Source organism: Leptonotus elevatus, chromosome 20, assembly GCF_054856555.1.
Source record: "Leptonotus elevatus isolate MCC_2025b chromosome 20, RoL_Lele_1.0, whole genome shotgun sequence".
Lineage (NCBI taxonomy): Eukaryota > Metazoa > Chordata > Actinopteri > Syngnathiformes > Syngnathidae > Leptonotus > Leptonotus elevatus.
The window spans coordinates 6,836,231-6,860,008 of NC_141258.1; the positions used below are offsets into that span (position 1 = coordinate 6,836,231).

The 23,778-nt window shown below is 41.0% G+C and overlaps 1 protein-coding gene across 3 annotated transcripts in view; it reads left to right on the forward strand.

The window, feature by feature from the left end:
- The first annotated feature begins 3,368 nt into the window (after positions 1-3,368).
- The window catches only part of skap1 (src kinase associated phosphoprotein 1), a 35,499-nt gene continuing 15,089 nt past the window's right edge, over positions 3,369-23,778 (forward strand). The window contains exons 1-11 of one of the 3 annotated variants that reach the window (XM_086065362.1): positions 3,373-3,493; positions 3,839-3,954; positions 4,186-4,228; positions 4,371-4,688; positions 5,613-5,718; positions 6,122-6,147; positions 7,492-7,608; positions 21,747-21,827; positions 22,030-22,113; positions 22,194-22,318; positions 22,441-22,504. In XM_086065362.1, coding sequence (XP_085921488.1) covers positions 4,649-4,688; positions 5,613-5,718; positions 6,122-6,147; positions 7,492-7,608; positions 21,747-21,827; positions 22,030-22,113; positions 22,194-22,318; positions 22,441-22,504 — 643 coding nt within the window. In that variant the 5' untranslated portion in view covers positions 3,373-3,493; positions 3,839-3,954; positions 4,186-4,228; positions 4,371-4,648. Of the gene's footprint in view, positions 3,494-3,838; positions 3,955-4,185; positions 4,229-4,370; positions 4,689-5,612; positions 5,719-6,121; positions 6,148-7,491; positions 7,609-21,746; positions 21,828-22,029; positions 22,114-22,193; positions 22,319-22,440; positions 22,505-23,778 lie in introns of all 3 variants that reach the window. The other 2 variants (XM_086065363.1, XM_086065360.1) reach the window with 2 other exon arrangements.

The following is a 23,778-nucleotide window of genomic DNA, read 5'->3' on the forward strand; positions in this document are numbered from 1 at the left end:
CGATAATACAATCTCCCCACCCGGCTTCCTATACGCCAAAGTAACCACAAGGAACGCTGCGCACGTAGCGTTAGCTATTATTGTCTTTTGTGTCCTCAATCTATCATCGCTTCTTACCTTTGCCGTTCCCCCCCTCCCCAACTCCCCCTTGCACTGACATGTGTGTGAGCAATGGGTGGGCTGGGAATACAAGTATTGTGAGGAAATCCGAAAAGCAAACTGCCTCTTTTTATCTTCTTCGGCAACACAAACATTTGCCGGTGACCCTTGAAAGTGTTGGACGGAGCGCTATGCAGCAGTGGTGGGTCAATTTTTTAAATTTTTTAATTTTTTTTAATTTTTGATTAAATACAGCGAAAAACAAATGGTTGCTTTTATCATCCAATCTCAACCAAACTCACCCAAACTGCTAACCCAAACTGCTAACCCAGCGTTGGGTCCAAAATGGACTGAGCCAATTCTGGGTTATTTATACCTAACATATTGGGTTGAGGATATGACCCAGCATGTTGGGTCGAAAATTTTATCCAACAAGGGGTAAAAATCATCTATACAGATGAGTTCAATCTACCAATTAATTGATTACAAAGTTATTAGTAGAGCTGTGGTGAAAAAAATATTACTAACATTTCCTATGAACAGCTTTAGCTTTTCAAAAATCCAATCAACTCAATCTGCTGGGTCAAAAATATTAACCCAACCTTGGGTAAAAATAACCCAATCTGTTCAAAATTCAGAGCCACCCAGCAAATGGGTTAGGAAAATTACCTAACATTTTTTTTTTTTTTGTGAAAACAGTTGGGTCCAAAATTGGGTCAAGAATGGACCGAACCAACTTTTTGAGTCATTTTACCCAAAAAGTTGGTCAAATTAATTAATAACTCACAAAGCATTTATTTTTGGGATTAGTTATAACTCATAAAGCAACACCCTTTTGGGGGGTTGTTTTGTGGGTTATTCATTTGAACCAACTTTTTTTGGTTAATTGAACAACCTGGTTAAATTGGGTCAAAAATTAATGGACCCAACTTTTTGAGTTATTCACCACAAAAATTTGTGTCAAATTAAATTGATAACCCACTAAGCAGCACATTTTTAATAACCCAATTTGGTGTTGTTTTATGGGTTAATAAATCGATCCAACTTTTGGGGGTAATTGTTTAACTCAATTGAATAGGTCAAAAATGAACCGTCCCAATTTTTTGGGGGGTCAAATTAAATTAATAACCCAAAATGCAACCCAATTATATGGGTTGTTTTGAGGGTCATTCATTTCACCCAACTTTTTGGGTGAATTGAATGATGCAAAAAGCTGGATCTGTCCCTTTTTGACCCAATTTGGGTTACTTTTGACCCAACTGTTTTTAGAGTGTGTGTGTGTGTGTGCGTAGCTAGGACAGGACACAGATACACACTCCAACACCCTGTGTGCCCCAAGGAACCTCCTGACTCTCTCTCCTGGTGCTATCAGATCAGAGAGACCCTCTGTCCCTCCCCACACCGCAATGCAAATGAAAAGGAATGCGCTGATAAAAGGCCAGATCCCAAAGATGAGAGGGCAGGAGGAGGACAGAGCTGGTGATTCCAAAATGGGGGGCGCGGGGAAGTGGGGGGGGGGGGGGGGGTTCGAGGGTGTGGGGGAAGCCTCTTGGTGAGATGAGAGGTGGCCAAGGAGTCAGTGTTGGTAGTAGTAGGAGATCATAGCCTCGCTCCCCCTCAGCGGCGTTTGATACAGGGCTTTTGTCGCTCTTTCAGCAGCGCATTGTTGCCTGGTGTAATCCCCGTCGGATTACAAAGGGCTTCCCTTTTCATATGGGGCTGACCCAGCAGGCAGGTGGCTGCGGCTCTGTGGAGCTGTCAAGGGGAGGGAACCTCTTTTCCAAGGGAGGGGACCCTAGTTCCTCTCACCTTCACAGGGGCTTTTTGCTAGGAGGCCAGTCAGGCGCAGGTCAACGTGGGGACAATTCCGACGCGGGACTCAACTCGGCCTGACCCCGCGGCTTCCTGTGGGGACGCGACAGGGAAGGATGGCGTCATCAAACTGCGCTTTGCATGAAAAACGCAAAGACTTAAAGATGTGTTATTGAAAATATAAAAAAAAAAAACACAATACAGTGTCCCATTCTTCTAGAATTTTAATTAATTGTTTTTTTTAATGGGTTTTTATTGGTGAGTCAGAATTTAGAGTTGGGTGCCTTCAGTGCAATACCACGTTGAGCCACAAAATGCCAGGCAGCACTGAGCTCTACTGGAAGACATACTGCATAATTAAGTAATAATTAAAGCATGTATGAGGCGTAAAACGTATTTATATGGTCTCTCTAAGTAGCGGATTTTTACCTATTGCGAAAGGGTCTCCTGGTTCACTTAATAAAACGCCGAGATGACGCAAGTAAAACCACTCCACTGCATGAACAAAAGCCTCAGGACACACCTACTCATTATATAGTCAATAAAGAGGTTGGACTAAACCCCTAATGACCCTCAATCTTCATTGTTCATCTTATTAAGACAATTGTGTGCTTCCAGTGTTGTGGGAATAGTTTGGGGATGTTCTTCCCTGTTCCCAGTGCACAAAGCAAGGAAGCGCAAATCCAGATGATTAAGTTTCATATTTAAAACGGAAATTAAAAGCTGGGCCTGAGTTGGCGCCTTGAGCCACGCATGATTGAGCTGCGGTCATTTGATGGCTTCCCTCGCTGTGCGTCAGTTGTGTTGCACGATCAATAAAACGATAGGCGAGGCCCAGCATGCGTTCTATTCGTTTTACACTCCCCGTACACGTTAAAACTGTTTGTGTTCAGTCACACAACTACTGCTGTTATAAATCATTGCTTAGATACTGTGAGGGACCAATTTAGAGAAGCTTGTGTTGTCACAAATTTCCTAATTAGTTTCTCAGCCCACATTGGAGAGCCATCAGGATGGTCAATATGATGATTTAAACCCAGGGAGAGAGAATTAAATCTATTAAAGCATTCGCTAATATGTGCTCTTCTCTGAAGGTAATGTATGGATCCTTTCGAAACCTAATCGGCTAAGACGGAGACCAAACAACAGTTGCTGTAGTGTAATTTCTAAACACAAAGCAGTAGCCATTATTGAATTTGAAAAACAGTGGGTTTGCGTTTACCACTTGCAGACAAGTCAGCTCGCAAATCTACATGGTAACTGGATTTAAGCATAATTAATGTCACTCCCAAGTGTGATTGAATAATCTGTATGCAAGTTTAAAGAAGCAGTACATTTCCATCATCATAAAAACACAATGGGTAAACACATGCAATAAATACTTTCTCTAACAAAGTATCCAATGAGTGTATGCACTATGCATTAAACATGCAAGGGCATCCATTTTATAGAGAAACGTTTTGCTAAGATTATCTCCCAAAACAAAAACTGCAGCGCCTTCCTAAATGCTAACAATGGGATTTCCGTTTTCACTAAGGTTCCTGAATGCAGCATGCACATCAACACGGAGGCCACCCGCCCAGTAAGTTCGACACTTTCAACGTCTTTTTAGGGTTTTTAGTGCGAGTTGCTGAACTTATAGGGTTACTGGGACTTAAACAGGCTTTCATATTTGACTTTTTTAAAACTAGAGCGCAAACAATCGGTAAAACTCATCACCCATGAAACAGTACTGTGGATTTGTGTAACGAAGGAGCTTCAGATAAACAAAAACACGGAGCAACAACTGTTAATGCGCGTAGTGATAAATTAGATGAGGGAATCAGTTATATATTTTTATTTTATTTTTTAAATACTGTATTTATTTATTTATTTTAATCCTGAGCAAATGTTTCCGGGTTGACAAATAAGATCATCTGATTGGCAGGTTAGCAAATGCGTCACACCCGAGCCCCTCATCCCCTTCCCCTATCCCCGAAGCGGACATACAAAATGGCGTTCGTCCTGAAGCGACTACTTAAAGCAATTAAAGAAGCTATTAAGGTACGTTCCAACTGATTAAAAATAAAGGTAAATGGCTAAGTGGTTATACATACCAATTATATTTTTGATATGTTAACTCAAGTTTGGTTTCATCAAATCTAGGAGATAGTTAGGTTTAAAAACTATCAAGTGATATCCAAGAAGTATAACAACATACATACATAAGCACAATAAGTTATGTAAGTGGCTTGGTTTAATGTCTAATGCTGTATTCAATATTTAATGAACCAGGAAGAAGCTTGCTGATCAACAAACTGATACAAATGCAAATCTTGTGAGTTATTATAAAAAAATAAAAAAGCTTTTTGTTAACAGTTTAGTCTTGGTGGTAACAGTACAACAAATGCAATGGAGGCCTTTTCCTCCATACTTTTTTGTTTGTTTAAGTAACCCTGACTTTTTGTACGATGCTGCAGGGCGAGCTGGGGCTTTCACTTCCTGTCAAACTTGTCGTCAGCATCAACTGAGAAACCACAGGAAGTTATCATCTTCAGCACCCCCCGCCCCATTACCCATCGTACCGTGTGCATCTTGATACTACTGGCACGGAAGTTGTGTTTGGGAGCGCAGGTGGCTTTCGTTTCTGTGTCAACACCGTGACAGGACGTCAGGTCGGGTGTGCGAGTTGAAAGGAAAAACTACGCCTTGGCGAGCACAACCGGCAAAGTGTGTGTTGCACTTGTGGACGTCAGGAATGGGGACCATTCCAAACGACATCAGGAGACTACTAGATGGTAATTTTTTTTTCATTACTTAACTTTTTATTTCTTTTTTTAACACATATTTAGTGTTGAAGTGAGTGAGTCAATTCAGAATGTATCCATTATCATACATAGCCAGTGCTTTGTACTGTACATAGATTTGCATGTGTTGAGATATGAGTGAGGGTGAAAAGGAGACAAATCAGATTAGCCATGTGAGCCAACCTGTTTGTTCGCGGCATCACACAAATGGACGCTCAGTTACATTTGCAGTAACTGCAAAAACTGATTACCGATTAATCTGCCAATTATTTAAAAATATATGTTTAATGCATAAAATTGTGTCCCCACAGCATTTGTGTGTGAATATTCGTTATTTGAAGGACAAACACTCCCAAAGTGGATAACTTCCTGTTAGCATTTGAATGGGATCTTCCCTTCTCTTTTAGCATTAGCGCTAGGCTAGCGAGGTTTTAAAAACAACGCATGTTTTGTATTTAAATATACACTGGATGTAATTCTTATCGTCGTATGATTAGTTTTACAATTAACTCAAACTGGGGTGTCATTAAACAGTTTAAAGGACATTTAGGGGCAACAGAATAGGCAGAATAACATACGCTACACACTTGCTAGTTGCTAAATGCTATGTAAGCAAAATGGTGCATTCAGGGTACTTTCACAGCGTCGGAAATTTCATATTTCTCCGATGATAACATTTTAAGAGGAAAAAAATCTGACAATTGGCCGATTGTTTTGCTCGATGTTTGAAGGGCAATAATCAGCCGATTATAATTAATTAATCGGTCGGGCCCTAATATTTACCACGAAAAATGGAGCCCATTTGAATAACTGCCTTTTACTATGGCTATAGACGCCAAAGATCCATTTTTAATGCATTTCTCTCGCCACTATTTTAACATTTCAGAGCTTCTCTTCTTCTTTCTTTGTGTTCAGACTGCGAGCTGTTTGTGTCGGAGATCCTCCAGGACGAGCAGCTGAGCGAAAATGCGGCCGAGACCCGCAAAGTCTTACTGAATAATTTCAGGGTGGTGCACGTGAGGTGAGAATCCACATCATCAATGTTTCGCATCCCCCCCCCCCCACCCCCCGCTTCTTTTTGGAAGGACCGCTCAAGCATCACGGTGTAATTTCATGGCCCAATTATCTAATGTTTGCTGCTAATACTGAACAAGAACTCTAATTGGTGCTCTAATTGCCTTAAACACAGTTTGCTACATTCAGATGAACTCATTGATTCAAATGGCCTATTGCTGTTATCAGTTTTTTAAAGGTCTCATGTCAGAGAAGCTTTTTCTTATCATTTCCTTTTAATTTGATTCCATTTGTGGATGGGATAGTGACAGAATCTCTTGTAAAGAAGAGTCCGGAAACAACACCAAACTTGCTGCTTTTGCGGTTTTTAATTTAAGAAGCTGACTCGAGATGATTTTTTTTCTTTGCAGAAACCCACAGGAATTCCCCTTCCGCTGTGAGTATCATTCTCAATGTCACGCCGTTAGCTAATTTGCTATGCCTACGCCCCCCCCGCCCCAATTTTTTTCCAATCGGATAGTCTGCTGGCGTAGCCTTCTTGGAGTGCCTCGTTGTTGCGCATGTCATGCAGAGAAAGATGGTAGAGTGAAGAGGGTGAAAAAATTATTTTAACAGTCAGACTTGACACCCTGCGTGTGTACTGTAGCTTTAGGATGGCAGGGCTGCTTTAGAGCGCCCTGTTGTCATTTTGTTGTCGTCATTTTTTTCTTAAAAATGCATGAAATGAATGGCAATTTTCTATTCTTCTCATTTCTAGTTCTTGATCGTAAAACGGTCACAAGAGGGTGGTCAATACTGGTATCAGCCTCTGTCGCGAGTACTGTACCTTGAAATAAGGCCGGGTATTGAACCGATACGAGACCTGGTGTCGGCCATCTCTAAAACTGAGCATTCTATGTAAATGATAGGATTTTTAAAAAAATATCCTTTTGCACTTAAGTACATTTCAGGGTGTACTTTTTTACTTTAATGGAGTTAAATCAGTCCTTTTACTTTTCACAAGTACCTAGTGCTGCAACTGCCGATTATTTTAATCATCGGTTAAAATGTTGATAATTTTGTCGCTGAATCAATTCATCAAATTTAGATATTTTTTTGAATTTCCATCACTTTATTAAAAAAAAAAAAAAGCAGGACATTTTTTTTCCTTTCAGATTCAGTAACTGGTTTGGTTTGTAATGTGTCAGAAAATTGGCAAAAATTAGGATTATTGTTTTCCAAAGTCAAACAAAATAATTATCGATTAATTTAATAATATGATCTGTTGTCGATATCGAGTAGTAATCGATTAATCCATTTTTGAAAGTTATTGATTAATTTGATAATCGATTAGTTGTCTATTAATATTGATCAAGCAAACAATTAATCGATTTTGGAAAATAATTATCGATCATTGTATATACTATGTTAAGTGTTTCTGTAAAGCGCTCTTTGTGACAGCGACAGTGGCTTGAAAGCACTATAAAGATGACTTGATAATCTATTAGTTGTCGATTAATATCGATTAGTAATCCATTCAATCGATGAAAAAAATCGATTAATTTGAAAATCGAACAATTGTCAATTAATATCGATGAGTAATCCATTCAATTGATTTTTGAAAATAATTATCGATTAATTTGATAATTGAACAGTTATCGATTAGAAATCCATTCAATTGATTAATTAATGAATGAATCGTTGCACCTCTACAAGTATCTGTACATCTACTGGAGTAGCTCATACGTTAGCCACCTGCGCCGGCGTGCTGACTGGCCTTTCATCCCCCCGCCCCATTCAGCCGACTCGAGGGAGGAAGACGGTTCCGACGACAACCGCAGCTCCAGCCTTGGTCGCTCGGCGCCGTCCGACGACGCCTCGCTGGCTTCCGACTACCAGGAGGACGGACCGGCTGAGTGTAAGTGCCCGCCGTCTCGCTCTGTGTGTGTGTGTGTGTTGTTGATGGAGCGAGGCAATTAAACGGAAGAGTTATTGTTTATTTCCTGTGAGAAAGCTGCCTGGCTGCACTTTTAACACCCTCTCAGATGGCCTCTTCACTCCACAGGAAGCACACATTGTTGTCCTAATTTGAGAAAACAGATCACGCCATACCTCCGTGACATCACTGACTCCTCCCCCTCAAGCCCCACCCCCCCCTCCTCTCCATCATTGGCTATTGAGCAGGTGGGCTTGTGCTGCTGTCTCACAGGGCTGATTGGTGAGCTAGAGCTCCCCCCGGTGGCGGTCGCGCATACTGTGGGCGGCCCACACAAGCAGGAGGCTGCGTAGCCTCGGGCTAACGTCGTGATTGATTGAACCCGGGCCCCTCTATTCTTTCACAAGCGGGTTTGAAATACAACACTGTACCTGAGGGGCCATGTGTGTCCTGTCCCTCTCTGGCTTTATCAATCTTTCCCTCCATCTTACTCCCTCCCTCCTCTTCAGAATTTTTGTATTCCCAACTCGCCGCGCCAGCTAATCGCCCTTGACATGCCGCAGGTGGGCATTATTGACTCGGCTGCCTCTGGTGCCCATTTATTTTTTATTTATTTTTTTGGGTAGCACATGTAGACGATTTCCGTGCGCACAGGGGGAAAAATGTTTACGGCGGTTTTAACGCGCCGCTCGTTAATGCCAGCTGGTTGTCGTCAAATATGGCTACGTGAACTCTTGCGGCTCCGTGACGCGGGGACAGCGCAGCAGATGGCGGGAAAATCATTATTATTATTATTTTTTTATTACTATTTTGCTTTAAAATAGACAGCGGCTAGAACGTCTGCCTCGCAGTTCTGAGGTCCTGGGTTCGAATGTCAGCTGCGGCCTTCCTGTGTGGAAAAATAATCTAATTGTATGTTTTTTCTCCCTCACTATTTTGATTGCGATTTACTATCTGATTTCGACCTATATTTGCCGATTGTTTTTACCTTTATGTACTTAAATGATTTATTGCAGTTGAACACAAGTAATACAGTTGCCATTATTTATTACACATTTATTACTGTATCTTTATTTATTACACAAATCTATACCATTACCTGTCATTATATTTTACACATTAATACACATTTATTACACATTTTTTGACCGTGTTATTATTCATCACACATAAATCTGTCCGATTACCTTGTATCTTTTGATATATAGAATGAAATTTGTGTCACGCAATGCATTCTGGGAACCACAAAGGAATCTGTATTTTTTTTCTCACCCATAAATCGGCATTGGCCTAAAAAAAATCTCCATACTGGCAAAGCCCTAATTTCAACACTAAATAAATAAAATTTATATATATATATATTTTTTTTAATGTTGGCTGGTGTTCGTCCATGTACAACCATTTTCACATCTTGCTGTAAATTTATTTTTTGTGTGTTCTTTTTAAGCTGTGCCAGCGTACATCGCCACTGTCAGTGTTAAATGTGAACGATAGCCAATCAGGCCCCCAATGTGCAATTTGGCCAAACGACATCAGATAGCCGGACTTGAAACGTAAACATTTTAGCGCGGCATTAACAAGCGCAACCTTTGCTTCCCGGAGAGCAGCCTCTGGCGCTGTGCGCTTTTTTTTTTTTTTTCTCTCCTCATGATGGTGTTAGCGTAGTGAATGGCTTGTGTCCTCAGCCAAAGGGCATGCAGAGTTCAAAGTTCAACTTGTGTTCACCGGGCGCACTTTCTTGCAGGGGGAAGAAAAAAAAAAACGCTTAATGGAAAATCAGTGACATCATACGTCAGGCGCTGTTCATTTAAATTCCCTCAGGATGTGTTTGATTGGACTAGAAAGAGTTGCAGTCGTATCTTTGGTTGAGGGAGGAATCATTCACTCGTTCTCTACTCCTTAATCACGAGATTGAGATTTTTTTTATATAGCAGACGATATAATTCACTCATCAGTCCAATGAAAAATAATAAAATGAATTGCTCTTGCATAATTGCAACATACTGGATCAACGTCAGCTAGTTTACCTTCAGTAAAAAAAAAATTGAACAAAAAGATCCATTCTAATAATATTCGATTGTTTTCAACGGAGTGCATTTTACAATTAATCGATTAATCGACAATCCATCCATTGGCAAATAAATCGACAACTATTTTGATAATAATACTAAATATTCTCTTATTTCTGTAGTCCACTAAAGCAGACTAATTATTTGTGTTGAATCAAAATAATGAACTTTCAATTTCGAAAACTGATCAATATTTTCGCCGATCTTCTGACATGTTTTGGCCCAAACCAGATACGGAGTTAAATCAATTTGTTTGTTCGTCAATTTGAAAGAATGTACTGTTTTTGAATGCAGGGTTGAAAATATATATATATATTTTTTAATCCGATTAATCGATAAAAAATAGACAGATTAGTCTATAAAAAAATGTTTTAGTTGCACCCCCTCCAAACAAAGCACTTTCTCTCCGTACTGCGATGCGTTGCTCTACTTAAGGGCTGCAACTAACAATTATTTTAGTTATCTATCGATTATTTGCTTCAATTAATCGATAAATTAGATACAAATCTTTTACATTTCCATCCCGAGTTTCAAAAACAAACAAATGTACAAACAAATGAAATTTGATTCAGTTATTGGTCTGTAACGTGAGGACAAAAATTTTCAAAAATGTTATCATTGATTAAAGTTCGACTCAAAACAAACATAATCGTTTTGCTTTCATGGAGGACTACAGAAATCGGAGAACATTTACCGTTGATGAGCTGAATTTCTGAGCATTTGGATAATTTTGAATTAAAAAGGTATCTAAATGATAAATGACTAATTTGATAATCGATTAGTTGCCGATTAATCCGTGAACTTGTTTTGAAGATATTTTCATGCCACAACTTGGGTCTCAAATCGAAATTGGGGGCTGTATTGACCATTTAGCATCTTTTCAAAATGCATTAAGGGCACACGATACGGGCGATAATATGCACTCACTATACATTCAAATGGCGCCACAAAATGGCGACTCCCCTCCCAATGCTGCCTTTCTGCTTCTTTTGCCGATCATTTTATTACATTTGCGAGTTCCTCAAGGGCGAGGATGCATCATCCTCGGTAATCGCCGCTCTCTCTCGTCCCCTAAGCGGAGAGTGAGCGAGTGCCAAGCGGGCGGCTGCGTTTCCTTGGCCCGGCTCTGATGAGATGCGGCGGCCCGTTGTCTTCGCCGGAGCGTCTGACACCAGATTTGTAATGGCTGACGGGAACAGATGGAGGCTCCATTGTTAGGCCGGCTGTCTGCATGCTAATGTGAACTGCGTTTCACCCGCTGACCGCACCGCTGACCCCTCGGCGCGCCCGCGTCCTCGCCTGACGCCCACCGTGCCCTCCACCTCGCGCTCGGCTATTTGGGGCTCATGCACCGTGCGCTATTTTTCACCCGCCCGCACACACGTATACACGCACCCCTCCTTTTTTGCATGCATCGCATTCCAGCACATCTAAATACATAAACACACAGGCACAGTGGTTTGTCCTGACACACACACACACACATAGGATACATTGCAACAATGTGGGAAAATTGTGATTTTTAAAATGGACACAACATTCAAAGATCAAGTCAAATTTTTGTTGAAAATGATTCATTTATTTTTAGTAGTATTATTTTGAAATTGTAATTGGTTATAGTGAGAAATAAATAGTCATTTCTTTTATTTTACAATGAGCTCACCCTTAATGATATAATTGAATTTAAAACAAATGAATCGGTACATTTAAATGAATCAACTCAAGGACAACATTTTGCAACAAATGTTACCAAATTCTTGATCATGTCTATTTTAGTGCATTGAATTAACCAATTACTTAAAAAAATTATGTGTGTGTAAAATTGTTTATTTTAGGGCTATCACTATTGAATTATTATTTTTGTTAAAGAAATGATTATTCTATCGATTATTGGGATTATAGAAAAATGGGCAAAAATTGTATTTTGCATTTTGTATTGTACAAAACCATTTTCCCCGAATTGACTAATTATCGTTATTTATTTGGTATCGTTTAGTGATTTAAAAAAAACAACTAATGTTTATAAATGTCTTACTTTTGATTAAAACATATTCAGATATTCAGCCTGCTTTCATAAATGGCTACAGAAATCAAAGAATAATTACTGTTGAGAGGGTGAAATCGAAAGACGCAAAAAAATGGCTCTGAACTATCACTCGATTACTTTAGTTGTCGATTAATTTAACAATAGATTAGTTGTTGAATAAATGCATCTAATTAATTTTATTATTCCATTAGATTTTTTTCTACAATAAATCCGCGGTCACCAGGCAGTGAGCCGCCAAGGACCTCATGAGGAGCCCGTGGGCCTGTTGTAAAAATAACCAACCAGTGGTAGGACATTGTGATTTCCTTGGAATGTTGTAGAAGCACGTAAAGAAAACATCGAATTAAATGTGCTCACGTTGTCTTGTTGCGGCCGGTGTTAGCGTAAGCGCTAGTGGCAAACACGGATGTGCATTGTGTCTTAACTAAAACCTAGCTTGCCTTAGCAACACATTGTGTTTATCAAGAATGAAGATCTCTAAAGTCATATATTCGGCGATTGAGCAAATAAGCCTGAAGCCTGTTTAAGGAAGGACCAGGCTTCCCTCCGGCAATTCCCATATTGGCAGAGGAATTTAGCGGCGTTCTAACCAGCGTGAAGTGATGTCTCACGGCTTGCTCATTTGAATACGAGAAGCCAATCTGCAGTAACAACATTATTACGCCGAGCTGGCAAAATGGAATATTCAATCTAAAGGCTGTCGGTTTGGAACGGCGTTACGAGGGCCAGCGCGCCGGAAAGCGCAATGTTCCCCATCAGCGGCCTTCTCGCCGCCAACTGGCCCCTGGCGCCCACAAGCGGCTAAATTAACAACTTTGAAAGAGAGGGTGAGATTATTTTTCATGGCTGACATGTTTTTTTTGCGGGGGGGGGGTCAACGTTCATAAAGAGAAGGAAAATTATGTCACATGTCGCATGTTTAAGAGCTAGCTCAACAGTTATGCTATCAAAATGACGTTTGCTGACATTGGGGCCTGAATAACAAAAAAAGGCTAAATTAGCAAATGATACTTGAAAAATATATTCATTTAGGGTTTTTAGGTTAAGAGCTAGTTCAACTCTGCTAAAAGCTCATCTCAATGTTCGATGCTATTGTTAATGTATTCTTATACATTTGCTAACATTGGGAAACGAATAACAAAAGTTAGCATAACAGTAACTGAAAAATACATTAGTTTAGGATTAGCGCAGGATGAAATAAATTGGACAAAATGATCTCATTTGGGGTTGGATAATTAAAAAAAAAATCTCAATCTGATATTCGATTTCATATACGGTAACTTTTTTAAGGTCCTCTTCCCCTGTACTTTTTTTTTCTAAACAAACACTTGCAACAAATTATTCAGTTTTACCATAAACAATATCAGATTTATTATACATAATTGTTTTTGTTTTATAGATTAGGATTACACTAAAATAAAGGCAAATGAACCATGATATAATATGAAATTCAGTTGCTCTATTTCAATTAGAGTTCTTAATTGACTAAACACTTAGACTTGCATTCTGCGTTATAGATGTGAATTCGATTAATTGTTCAGCCGTAATCTCAATTTCTGTAACTACTAATGTAACAAGACGATCACAATTTTCTGGTCGATCCCCCGATCTTCATAAAATCTGACCTGCCAAACCCATTTTTTGCCTATCCTGATTTTTTTTCATGCCTAAAAGCCTTCAATATTCCGATTCACGTGCAAAAGTACAAGATGTCGATTAATGCCGATTACAAAAAACGATCTTTAAAAAAAAATCAGTCTAATCAGTTAATAGAAAAAATAATTGTTAGTGAGCAGGGCTGTCACTATTGAATATTTGTAGAATCGATTTTTCTATCAAATATTCCATCGATTAATCGAATACAACTTATTACTCGATCATTAAAATAATTGTTGATTAGTTTGATTAGCCGTTAGTTGTCGAAAAATCGATTATTTTTTAACTTGCTTGTGAGCAGATCAAAATAGAAAAATGTGATATTAGACGATCTTTATTGTTGACGATCGGAACGGGCAGCGTACAACCCTGATCGAACACGTTCACACGTCCCCGTATGTAACCACCTTTTCAACTTTTGAACTTCAGTCGAACCCGTGCGTCCGGCGTGGGCTTCCTCGGCGAGAAGCACGCGACTTGATCACAGCCCCGGCGACGTTCGCTCGGCGGCTCGTTTGCCACGGAGGCGACAAGTATGCTAATGACCTCCACGCCGCTTTCCCGGCGAGGCGGGCGGCCATTAGGAGGCGGCGACAAGCGCTTTGCATCGCTGCGACTGTTCGCCATCAGGGTTCAAAAGTTCACCGCGTTCCCCCGAGGGGCTACTGTGCTGCTGCTGCTGCTGCTGCAGATGCTGATAGTCTTCTCCACCGCACGCCCCCTCCCCTCTCTCTCTCTCTCTCTCTCTCTGTTTACACTATTCATCTTGTGCTCTCTCTGTCTCTCTCACACACACTCATTCGCACTGGCTGGCAAGACGAGAGCGGCTTGAAGGGGGGGGATTTGGACGTATTTAACCAAAGGGCATCCATCACCACCACCCCCCCCCAACAAAAAAAAAACAAAAAAACTCCCTTCCCACCGCTGTGCAGCGGTTGCATCCTCCTCGTTTGCTTTGTTTTATTGTCGCGCTCGTTCTAATTACAACCAGCGCTCGCCTCTGGTGCGACGCCAGCGCTCTCGGAGCGCTTGGTGGATGGAGAGAAAGAAAAAAAACAGGAAGAAAGAGGCAGAGGGAAATTGTGCTGCAGTCCATCTGTAAGGCGGCGCGCGGGCAGAATGCAAAGTGGGAAGTCCTAATCTCCCCCAGAGCTGTCAATGTCACAGACAAATAGCAAAACTATCAGATGCGGCGGGTTCACGCGGAGGTTAGCGTTCCCAGGTACCCTCCCGCGCGCTCTCTCCTCCTTTCTCTGCTGCCTTGCTAATGAGAATTTGATTTTGCCCTCCGCTGGAATCCATTCCTGGAGATGAATGAAGTTGCGGTGCCAAGCCCAGGTGGCCTGACTGATTTCTCAGGGAAATAAATGGAGATGGGAGATACGCGGCCGCGCACTTCACGCACTCCCAAAGCCTCCGGGACCCTTGTGTTTAATTGTTGCTCTAATGAGCACTTTAGGCTCATTAACATGCCCTTGTGGACTTATTGGAGGATGTTGACGACGCATCCCTTCTTGACGACGCCGGCCCCAGTCAGCGCCGCGTGGCCCGGCCAAGTTGGGCCAGCAGCAGCCGTGCCTTTGTTTTCTTTTTACGACACCGGGGGTTAGGAAAATTCTTTTGGAAGCAAGCAGAATGTCTTACATGATCTGTTTGAACTTTGGACAAAGCGAAGTTAGTTTTTTTGCATTTCGGCATTTCAAATAGGAAATCAATCCCGGTGCGAATTGGCGTTTTCTCAAGAAAATAGCAGATTACAAACCCAATTGAATGTATTTATTCATTTTACAGTATTGTTTAAAATTAATTTTTTCATAATGTTAAGTGAGTTTGGACTATCAAATTAACAATCAAGCTTCATTAAAATTATTTTGGGGGGGGGGGGGGGGGGTCACCAAATAATTAACATGAGGAAAATATTTTCTGTTAAATCGATTTTTATTATTATGTAACATATTATATTTATATATATTCTGTTCAAACTTAAAGTGTGTGTGTGTGTGTGTGTGTGTGAGAGAAAATGAATCTTGAATTAGAAATGACCAAATAAATCAATATTCAATTCATTCGTTTAAATGTATTTGTATTTTCTTATTTTAGAGCAATATTAATAATAGTGTCATTTTTTTGTTTTTTGACCATGTTTATTTTTTTTATTTGCCAATGAAGCAAAAAAAAATTCGTTAATTTTTCATTCATTTTAGGTGTCTACATTTGTTGTATTAATATAAAGGTTTTTATTTTATTTGACATAGTCAATTGGAAACCAAATATTAATGGTAAAATGAACGAAAATAATTTGTTCCATTAGGGACACATTCAAAGTGATTATTAAATTAATTATTAGTTAATTAATTATTCTTATTTATGAATATAAACCATATGGTGAATTCAAACAATGTAAATGCCGTATAACACAATATCACTGTAATTTACACATATAATGAACATTATTATTTTTTTCCTACTAAAATAACATATAAAATCCGACCATTTTGATTCAAGCAAAATTTTGCCACCGGTTGTATTAGTTGGTTAAAAAGCAATATTGCGATTTAGCATGTCTGTTAGTGTACATAACAAGAGATTGTTTAAAAAATGACAGAATTACTGCTTAAGAATCCCGATAAGAAAATATGTAGTAAGTCTTAGTGGCATTTCAGTGGCAATGAAAGCAAGTTCAAATAACAATAACCGTACATTTAAGCGTGTTGATTTTTCCCAAAGTGTTTTCGCCTCCAGACTGGCTTTGACGACCCCGTGTCCCGTTTTTATCGCCCATCCGCTGCCTCTCCTGTGGGCCCCGAACGCCTCCGTTGTTAGTATTTATATTCCTTTTTCCCCTCTGCCGTCCAAGCGGCTGAAAAGCGTCCCCTGCGATTAGAGGATCATTGTATCTGCACTTAAGCATTTGAATGGTGGTAGTAAATCCACAAAAGGGAAATTTAGGGTCACCGTCGACGCCGCTTATGGCCGCCCAGGGGGAAGCCCGTGTCACGTAGTAAATTTAGCCCCTTAGCGTGCGTCGCGTGTGCTCTGTACGTGTTGGAAAAGTCATCTACAGTTATTCCGTCACCAAGACGAAAAACTTTTGTTGATTTCAAGTTGTGCGAAAGTAAAAAAATAAATAAAAAATACACATATAACATCGTCTGCAAAAAAAATACATAAAATTGAAGTATATTGTGGCCATCAAATAGTAAACATAGTAAATATGCCCACAATATACTAATGTGTGCCCTCAAATTTAGTATGATGTGTGTACGGAATTTGTGAATTTGATATCATGAACAACTTGGACATTGGGGTAAACAAATGAAGCGCACCTTCATGTTCAGCAAATGCAATATCAAATCTTCCTTTTTGTTTCTAGAGAATGTTTATTCAATTAACCCAAAAGCTTGGGTTAAATTCATTCAATTACAAATACAACCCAAAAATTGGGTTGCTTTGTGGGTTACTAATTTCATTTGACCTAACTTTTTTTGAGGTTGGTCTAATTTTGACCCAATTCAATTGGGTTATTCAATCAACCTAAAAAGTTGGGTTAAAGTAATACCCCACAAAACAACCCCCCAAAATGGGTTGCTTTGTGGTTTACCAATTTAATTTGACCCAACTTTTGGGGCTAAATACTTCAGTAGGGTCGGTTCATTTTTTTACCCAATTTAATTGGGTTATTCAATTAACCCAAACATTTGGGTTAAATTAATAGCAAAACAACCCAAAAAATTGGGTTGGTTTGTGGGTTACTAATTTTATTTGACCCAACCTTTTTTTGGGTCGGTTCAGTTTTGACCCAATTCAGTTGGGTTATTCAATTAACCCAAAAAGTTGGGTTAAACAAAAACAACCCCAAAAAATGGTTAATTTAATTTGACCCAACTGATTTTATCCCCCCCATGTCAAATTTGAGCTCCATATAAATGTGTTATTATGACTATTGAAAATAAAACCGAAAACTTCCAGTGTTCAAAACTGTGACAGGAAGAAATTGTCCAATCACTTCTGCTTTGTGTCAGGGCCTCCGAAGGCTTTTTACCTGCGACTTAATCTGATTGACGCGCCTGATCAAAAAGCCCAGCATAAATTGCCGGTGCCATTAAAGCTGATTAGATGACGACGCAGGCATCTCCCGGGCCTGCAGTAATGCGCCGCATGTTTTGTGTGCATTAGGAGCTTCTAAACACGCTCTCTGTATCGACGACTTGGGTCCTAATCAAATCAGGCCCGGGGAGGAGGGAAAGGGAGGACGCGGTGCCCTTAACCTCAGTGCCTGTCGGTCTGCGCGCCGGCTGCAGGGACGCGCCGCAAAGGCCTCCCTCCCGTAATGAGGAAAAATGCGTCAATTTGGCCAGGGCCCGTGCGCAGATTGAACGCCGGGCGGGTGAAGGTGCACCCAGTGAATCCTTTTTCCTAATCAAGGACGCCATCGGAGAGGCTCTGCGGTCGCTTGCTCCCCGGAATCGGCAGCATTCCTCCCCACAGCCCCCTCAGGGCCGAGCCGCCTCGCTCTGCCTTCTGTTTCACCTCATCAGCAGGGTTCACGCGGGGGTCATGTCCTGCACCCCACCCCACCCCCAAAACACTGCATTCAATGCAATACAACTCACATCCAAGGACTAAGCAAAGGAGAGAGGAAACATATGACATCTTGATGCCTACCTGTGCTTTGTCACCTCCTGGGCTCATCCCACTAAGTGCATCATGCATCATTTCTACAAAAAACGTGGAGTAAATGGGGGGGGGGCTAACAAAATGAAAAAGAATGATAAATGCAAAAAGTCAAAAAATGGTCTCATATTTCATAATACACATCAACATAGGTAACGTTGCGTTCAACTTCCATGTTCGGCCTCCTGCGGATACGGTGAAACGGCCTTTTCCAAATCGCCACCACCTGCTGTGTGAACCACTACACTCGCACCGCATCATCCCCATACTCTCCTGCATCATCTCATCTGGATCTCTGCTGCACCGGCGCGTCATGGCGGGCATCAACGCTGCATTATGACCACCGTTAGTTCTAATGCGGCGTATTAGCTGGGCCGCCCGAGCATTTCCTTTCATTCCTGATTGACTTTGAGCTCGACCGGAGTGGATTTTAACGAGAGTAGTCATTAAGTTCCTCTGCTGCCGTTGCCGCCATCCGTCATCCATCAGCCTTCAGTCTTCTGAGCTCGTAACGTCACGCTGAGACGGTGTGAGCAACCAAATGAGAGATGTGCCAAACAGCTGGCCGCCCCATGCCTTGTTGTGTCGATTCTCCTCAATGCTAATGTCTGTCTGCCTGTCTGCCTGTCTGCCTGTCTGCCTGTCTGCCTGTCTGCCTGTCTGCCTGTCTGCCTGTCTGCCTGTCTGCCTATCTGTCTATCTATCTATCTATCTATCTGTCTATCTGTCTGTCTATCTATCTATCTATCTATCTATCTATCTCATCCATCCATCCTTTGTCTCTTATCAAAATCATATTTCCCCATTGAAATGTATGGAAATGCCTCTAATCCGTTCCAACATCCCAGAAAAACAATGACAAAAAAACTAATGTGTTTTTTAATAAGAAAAATGACACCGCAACACTGCTGCTATTTGTGAGCCAGTTTTTTTGCATCGTTTGCTAGCAATTGGCCTAAACAGACTTCATAAAGACAAAACTACGTGGTTGTTTTTATATACAAGAGACATTATTTTTGTTTAATGTTAAATATGGCAGTACGCTTCAACTGGGAGAGGCAATAAACACTTTTTTGAAGAGTTCTTCACTATCTGCGAGTTGAGTTGATTTTACAGCCAGCTAGCAGCTAGCATACAGTGCTTGTATCTTATATTTTTGTCAAAGAAAAAAATTCTGTGTTAGGTCACTCATATGTCAAGGCACCACTGTATATCTGTCTCGACATCTCCACCTGTCTCTATCCATCTCTATCAGTACAAACCTGACGTTCATTTTTGCTTCTTTTTTTTTTTTTGGCGTATTGTTTCTCCTCCACATTACCTCCATTTAGCAAACACGCCTGCATCCGTCCGCTTGTCTGTGAGGCTAATTGCGCCCCACTAAATAGTTTATGCGGGAAAGATCGATACGTTCCCATCAAATTAATGTCAATAGCGGAGCTGTGGATGGTGCTAATTAAAACTCAAAAGGGGATGAAAATGAAGTCGTGCTATTGGCCTGAATAATTGATTGAGCAATTTATGATTTTTATGAAAGAGTGCTGCCGTCTGCTCGCACATTTGGATGAGGCCTTAATAACATGCATTAGCAGTGGTGGGCAAAATATGGCCCGCGGGCCACATATAGTTCATTCTGTACTTTAATTAGGCCCGCTGAGGATTCACATTAAGTACTGTCATTTTTATTTGTTGCATTCTGTTTTCCCCCCACATTTGGTTAACTGGTTAACCCTTTAGTGATGTTGTCGGTCCGATATGATCAACATTGAGCAGCTAGCTGTTAGCATCTGATCATACTGTATGTTCATTTCCACCTTTCACCAGTAGGTGAGTTAGCGAATGTCAAATAGCCAAGGATTTACTTTGCAAATAAAATCCCATTTACTGTGATTGTTTGCTGTGCATGCTGCCCCCCTGTGGAATAATGTGGAACAATCCCATTTTCTTGAGGTGGCGCGAGGCCAGGTGACTCAAGAGTGTACTTTGCGCCTAAATGTGTGATGTTTATTGACTCAAGCATGTTGCACCTACTTCACCATTAGCCGGGCTCGACCTCTTGAGACGAATGAAGAGCGAGGAAGCAGACGGATGAGGGGATTAGAAGGCGGGCTGCCGGCGGATAGATGAGGTGGGGGGGGGAGCGTAATGGCCGCCGTTTGTTATGATGGACGGAATCGGGTTCTTTGACAAAGCCGCCCCTTCTCGCACCTCCGTATTAATAGTGTCGGCGGTCAGTCCATCCACAAAGGCGGGATGGCGATACGTTAACGCTCGGCTGACGGGATCATCCGTCAGAATCGTACGCACGGAATGCAAGAGACATTTTGGGGAGCTTCCGGAAAGTTGTTTTGAAATTGCAGTTGAAAATGGCACTGGTTGGGCGATTGTTTAAACGGGCCTGTAATTCTGCGGCCACCTCTAAATTTTCTTTGCAGCAAAACTGTGTTAAACCTCGGCTGGCTTTCCACCAGTGTCGAATGATCACAGAGGAAGCTGAACTTTGTTTTTGACACGCGGAAATGACACATCACAACCTGACCCCTGAGGCTCACCTTGGGTCAGTTTCACCATTTTTCCCCGACTGAAGGCTGCAAAAAAGACACCAATGTACACATCTTTTCCACCCCGGTGCTTCAATGCTAATGTCAACAAGCACTTATTAGCGTGTTTGTCAAGCAGTCACGGATGTAAGCATCACATCGGAGATGTGACTTTGCAAATGAAATGGGTTGAGTCGTGGGTGCAGCGCTCAGCAGCACTGTAAATGTATTGATTCCCACTTCCCCAAAGCCTCGCGGCCATGTATTTGATCCATAGTGTGGAGGGCTACATCGCCATGATGACTCGCCTCGGGAATAAAGATCATCCTGGAAGGAACCGGTGCTGAAACAATCACAAGATGAATTCAAAGCTGCAAGCAGCGATGAATAGGCCTTTTTTTTTTGCCAGTCCTTGAAGTAATCGTCAAACGTTGACATATTCTCTGACTCCTTTAGATGGCATAAGCAAAAAAATAAATAAATTTGGCACCGCTGTACTACTACTAAAAACAGTTGGGTCAAAAATAACCCAACTATGGGTCAAAAATTGACCCATCCTCTACTGGAGTCGATTTGACCCAACTTTGAGTCAAGAAATGGCTCTTTCAGTGTAAAACAACTCATAAATATTGGTCAGATCCTTTACTTAGGTCAAAAAATTGGGTCATTTTCTATAAAACAACCCAGAAAGTTGGGTCAAATTGATCCATTAAGTGGATCGGTCCATTTTTGCTCCATAATTGGGTAACTTGACGTGACCTACTTTTTTCAGAGAGGGGCTGCTTCAAACAAAAAATGACTTAATGTTGAAATTTGGGCATAAGTCCCAGCTTCACCTAATTAAAATGAAACATTTAAGACCTTTTACAAAGAAAATAAATAAAAGTAGCTTACTAAAATTACTAGCAGGAAGATCTTAATCATAGACTAGATACACAACATTGAATTTGTCCGAAATGGCTGCTTCAAAACAAAATGGCCGACTATCTGTTGACGTTCGGAAGTGGGTTTTTCAGACTTTTTCACACGTCCTTTTATGATAAACATTTCTAACTTCCCAGGGCTCGTCGGTTACTGTGCCGGCATCACTTGAATGAGTCAATTTTATGACTGATACTTTCATGATGTTTTCAGGTTTTGAGGACATCCCGCTCACAGCAGCTCAAGACCTTGGCAACATCTTGAAGCACGGCTACTTGGAAAAGAAACGTCGAGGTAGAAATAATATGACTGCTAAAATGTTACATAGGAGCAAATGAGACAGGAATGCAGAACGGGTAGTGAGCCGAGTAGTGCAAACATGAAAGAGCCAACTTGACTTTAAAATAATATTTCTGAGATTTGACTTGACCTTGACTCCCACCCGTGGCCATTACCTTATCCGAACAGCAATTTTGAAATATGCATTTCTCTCCAGATCACAGCTTCTTTGGCTCCGAGTGGCAGAAGAGATGGTGCGCCCTCAACAATTCCATCTTCTTTTACTTTGGCAGCGACAAAGGTTGGCTGGCAAACACACAAACAAGCTGCAGGTGGGCTCAATTGGTTAGCATCCCCCGTTTGACGCAACTTCCCCCGCAGATAAACAACAGAAAGGCTCGTTTTACATCAACGACTACAGCGTCCAGCTCGTCAACAACCTGAGGAAAGACGCCAAAAAGAACGCCTGTTTTGAGTTGTTTGCTCCCGGACGGCGGACTTTCCAGGTTGGTAGTACATGACGCTCAGTGGATGCTTAAAAAAAAAAAATTGATAAAAGTTTTCGATTTAATCTTGTTAATGGTGTGATTTTATCCTATAATCACACTTTTAATCTGTTTCTCTTCAGTTCACGGCCAGCAGTTCTCAGGAGGCTCGAGAGTGGGTCAATTATATCAGCTTTGTGCTACGAGGTAAGTGAACATTTAGAAAAGTATTTAAAAACATGTAGAAAAGATGGATTCAAATTGGAAATCGGATTTTTGTGGGGAAAAAAAAGGGATTTTATTTCAAGGCCATCTCGTTCAGCCATATCACACGCACACACACACAATCTGTAATCTCACCCAAAAAATCTTAACAAAAGCACATAACTTGCACGTCACTCTTCGTCCCCTGTACATGATGTCGAACCCCCCGCTTTCCCCTCCTACTGAATTCCAGCTTACAGGAAATTGATTTGTAGCTGTTCTGGTTATCCTCCCGTGACATTGATTTCTGCTCGGACCTGATACCTCGTGTTGCAGCGGCCCCCGTCGCCCGCAATGAGGCCGCTCGTCCATCTGGAGCCAGCGAGGGGGCCGCCGTGCCTTACGCTAAAACGGGCTTGGGCTCGGGCCGCGCCACTTGCGGGAAGTAACGGACACTCAGCAGTTTGTCTTACTTCCTTTTTTTTGACGACAAAAAAGAAAAAGCGGCCCGATGATGGATGGGCCTCCTCGACTCAAAAGGCTGCACTACATCTTCGTTTTGTTTTTTTCTCGAAAGAATTGCGGATCAGATCAGAACAAATGTTTCTGCTTGGAGGGTCATATTAGAACCATATGTTTGGTATCAGTAGAACCATGTTTATTACCTGTAGAGGCATATTTTTTGTACCCCCAAGACCATATTACCCACGTTTAGTACAGTATAAATATATTGTTCATGTCACCCTGTAGAACCATGTCAGAATCATATTTTTAGTACCCAAAGAATCATATTTTTAGCACCATTCAAAACATATTAGAATTTGGTTTTTAGCTCCTCAGGGAATCATATTAGAACCATGTTTTTAGTGCTCATAGACCATATTAAAAAGCTACTTTCTAGTACCATATAACCATGTTAGAACCATATTTTTGGTACATTTCAGCCATATTAGAACCACATTTTTAGTACCCATTGAACCATGTTAGAATTAAATTTTTATTAAATATTTTATATATATTTTTTGTACCTAAAAAAACACATTAGCACAGCATTTTTGTACCCATTAACTCATTCACTCCCAGTCATTTTCACTGAAGCAACCCCCTTCACTCCCGGATGTTTTACTGTATTTTGACTGATTTTGCATGGTCCACAGAATATTCTGTTATTTTGCTATAAAAAACATGGAACCTACCAAAAGAAAGATTAGAGTCTCTTATTTCAATAGGAAAAAAAACCTATATTTGTATCTGTTTCCGTTTTGCAGCAATTCGCA